Below are 2,750 nucleotides of genomic sequence, written 5' to 3'. Positions count from 1 at the left end.
AAACTGTTTGCACTACAAACCAGTGTGTTCATAATTAAGATAATACATTAAAAAAATATGGTAAGACACACCAATTTGTAATATCAAGCAGCAAAACCAGCTGTTGGAATTCACTTTTGTTTTCACTGTCAGACTCATGAAGAAAAAAGATAGTCTGGCAAGATTTGGCAAATCTACTGAATAAACACGTGGATAAACGAGACAGTCGCTCAAATAGATGTAGAAATATCACATTCTACTAACAAAAACCTGCTATCATAACACAAAGAGTGTCCCTACTGGCAGTTGCATCTGTACATAACATTATATTAAAAACATTTTATATATATCATGAGTATCTTATTTACAATTGACGGCCCACAGTGCCATATATTTCATATAACTTGATCCTGAAGCAAACTCACCGTTCTTCATCTAAGGAGGTGATCTGACAACATGAAAGCACCGGCGTTGTATGTTCACAATGTGTTGACCACAATTTTTAAAACCAAAATGTGTTGTCATCCTCCGAATGCTGCTGGTGAAGATGAAGACGATGATGATATTTAAAAGACACGGATCATATCTGGTCCATTAGGTCAGTCACCGTGTCTCCAACTATACATCTGAGATGGTCCCACAACCCAAATTGTGAGGAAATCCTGAGAAACAAAGGATTGTCTAATCCTTCGACATTTTTCATTGTCTTTATTAAGGTTTGTAAAGTCACATGACTGTTTCTCTTTCCTCCTCCACCACCGGGATGTTTTTTTCCACCTGGACGTTCTTCGAAGGTTCTTCCTCTTGTATATGGAGCTCCTGACCCGAGGACGGGATGGAGTTCTCAGAGACCGAGCCGTTCTTCACGTATCCCGGAAGGTTCCGGTGGCCGTTGAGGGAGACGGGCCCCAGGCGGGTGGTGAGGTGTAGGGCCAGAGGGCCCCGTGCCGTCACGTTAGTGACACTGGTGTGAGACACCATGGGTCCATAGCTATACGTGTTACTGCCACTCCGGGCTTTTCTCTTGAAGTCCAGCGCGAGAGTCCTCCTACTCCATGACTTCTTGATTTCTGCTTGGACCTAACGAGTGATAAGATTAGAATATATGTGACCCTGGACCACAAAATCAGTCTTAAGTGTCACTTTTCCGAAATTGAGATTTATACATCATCTGAAAGCTGAATAAATAAGCTGTCCAGTGATGTATGGTCTGTTAGGATCGGACGATATTTGGCTGAGATACAACTATTTGAAAATCTGGAATCTGAGGGTGCAAAAAAAATCAAAATATTGAGAAAATCATCTTTAAAGTTGTCCAGATGAAGTTCTTAGCAATGCATATTACTAATCAAAAATTAAGTTTTGATATATTTACGGTAGGAAATTTACAAAATATCTTCATGGATCATGATTTTTACGTAATATCCTAATGATTTTTGGCATAAAAGAAAAATCTGTAATTTTGACCCATACAATGTATTTTTGGCTATTGCTACAAATATACCCCAGCGACTTAAGACTGCTTTTGTGCTGCAGGCTCACAGATGTGAATAAAACAAGCAGTGCTGGGCAGTAACTGATTACGTAAACTGGATTATGAAATCAGATTCTAAAAATTAAGTACTTGTAATTAGATTGCATGTTAAAATACTCGTAATCAGATTACTTGCTTTTTTTTATTGATTACATGATTACATATTCACACAGTAGAGATAAATGATTCATAATTCTTCTTTTTCACTGTCTAAATCATTTCAATTTTAAGGTGTTTTCTCAACTTCTTCTTTTTCACCTTTTAAATTTTCCATGCTAAAATACCGCTTATATGCATTCAGAAAGTCTTCCAGTTTTGTGGACATTCACACAAAGACAAGTCACTGTCTAAATCATTTCAATTTTAAGGTGTTTTCTCAACATTTCAACATTGCATCAACTACTGATGAGCATATCAATGGTTATTTGAATTATCATTCAGTGGGTTATTTATTAAGCATGTATTATTATGCCTTTTGAAGGCTTTCGTCTTTCAAACACATTAAAATGCACAAATTCACATCATTTATAATGCAGGGATTCCCAATTTTATTGTATTTTTTTTCATATAAACCTCCTTCACCTAATATATTTTCTTGACGTATGTCTGAAAAGTAACACATTTGCATGTTCACGGTTCTCTGGCGTTGGTTAATGGTCACATCACATCCAGGTAAACAAATAAAATATTTCATCTCTTTTAGTAAGTGTTTTATTTTACTTATTGCTATTTTTAAAAATTATTTATTTTAATTTTACATTTTTATGATTGAATTAAATCAATATGGTACAACATTATCCTAATGAAATCAATGTGATAAGTGAGTTAGGTCAAAAGTAATCTAAAAGTAATCTGATTATATTACCTGAAATGTGTAATGGATTACGTTACTAACTACAATTTTTGTCATGTAATTTGGAATCAGTAACGGACTACAATTTGTAAGTAATCTACCCAGAGCTAAAAACAAGTTGTTTCAACTTTTTTCTACATTCTTCTATAAATACCTGCAAATAATAATGAAAGACAGACACAGTGTTTTCTCAAAGGTTCATATTCTGGTCAAGCCTAGTGAGTTTTCTTCTGGAAATAGGAGATAGACAATCTTGCCATTTTTAAGCTACACATTTACTGCTTCTTCACAGTCATTTAAATCAACCTATTAATTCTCATTAATGTTTGTGACAACAGCACACTAGAGTACAATGAACTGCAATATGTATATGGACAAAATCAT

The 2,750-nt window shown here is 35.1% G+C and overlaps 1 protein-coding gene across 1 annotated transcript in view; it reads right to left on the bottom strand.

The window, feature by feature from the left end:
- Nucleotides 1–387: 387 nt before the first annotated feature.
- LOC107671674 (parathyroid hormone/parathyroid hormone-related peptide receptor-like) overlaps nt 388–2,750 on the bottom strand; it is an 88,598-nt gene continuing 86,235 nt past the window's right edge. Inside the window, exon 13 of the mRNA XM_016464585.1 lies at nt 388–1,059. Within this exon, the coding sequence (XP_016320071.1) occupies nt 706–1,059 (354 nt within the window). The 3' untranslated portion in view covers nt 388–705. The remainder of the gene's footprint in view (nt 1,060–2,750) is intronic.

This window comes from Sinocyclocheilus anshuiensis, unplaced genomic scaffold (assembly GCF_001515605.1).
Source record: "Sinocyclocheilus anshuiensis isolate Anshui unplaced genomic scaffold, SAMN03320099.WGS_v1.1 scaffold524, whole genome shotgun sequence".
Taxonomy (NCBI): domain Eukaryota; kingdom Metazoa; phylum Chordata; class Actinopteri; order Cypriniformes; family Cyprinidae; genus Sinocyclocheilus; species Sinocyclocheilus anshuiensis.
Note: the sequence above shows the minus strand (reverse complement) of the source record. Positions and strands in the feature narration are given on the sequence as shown.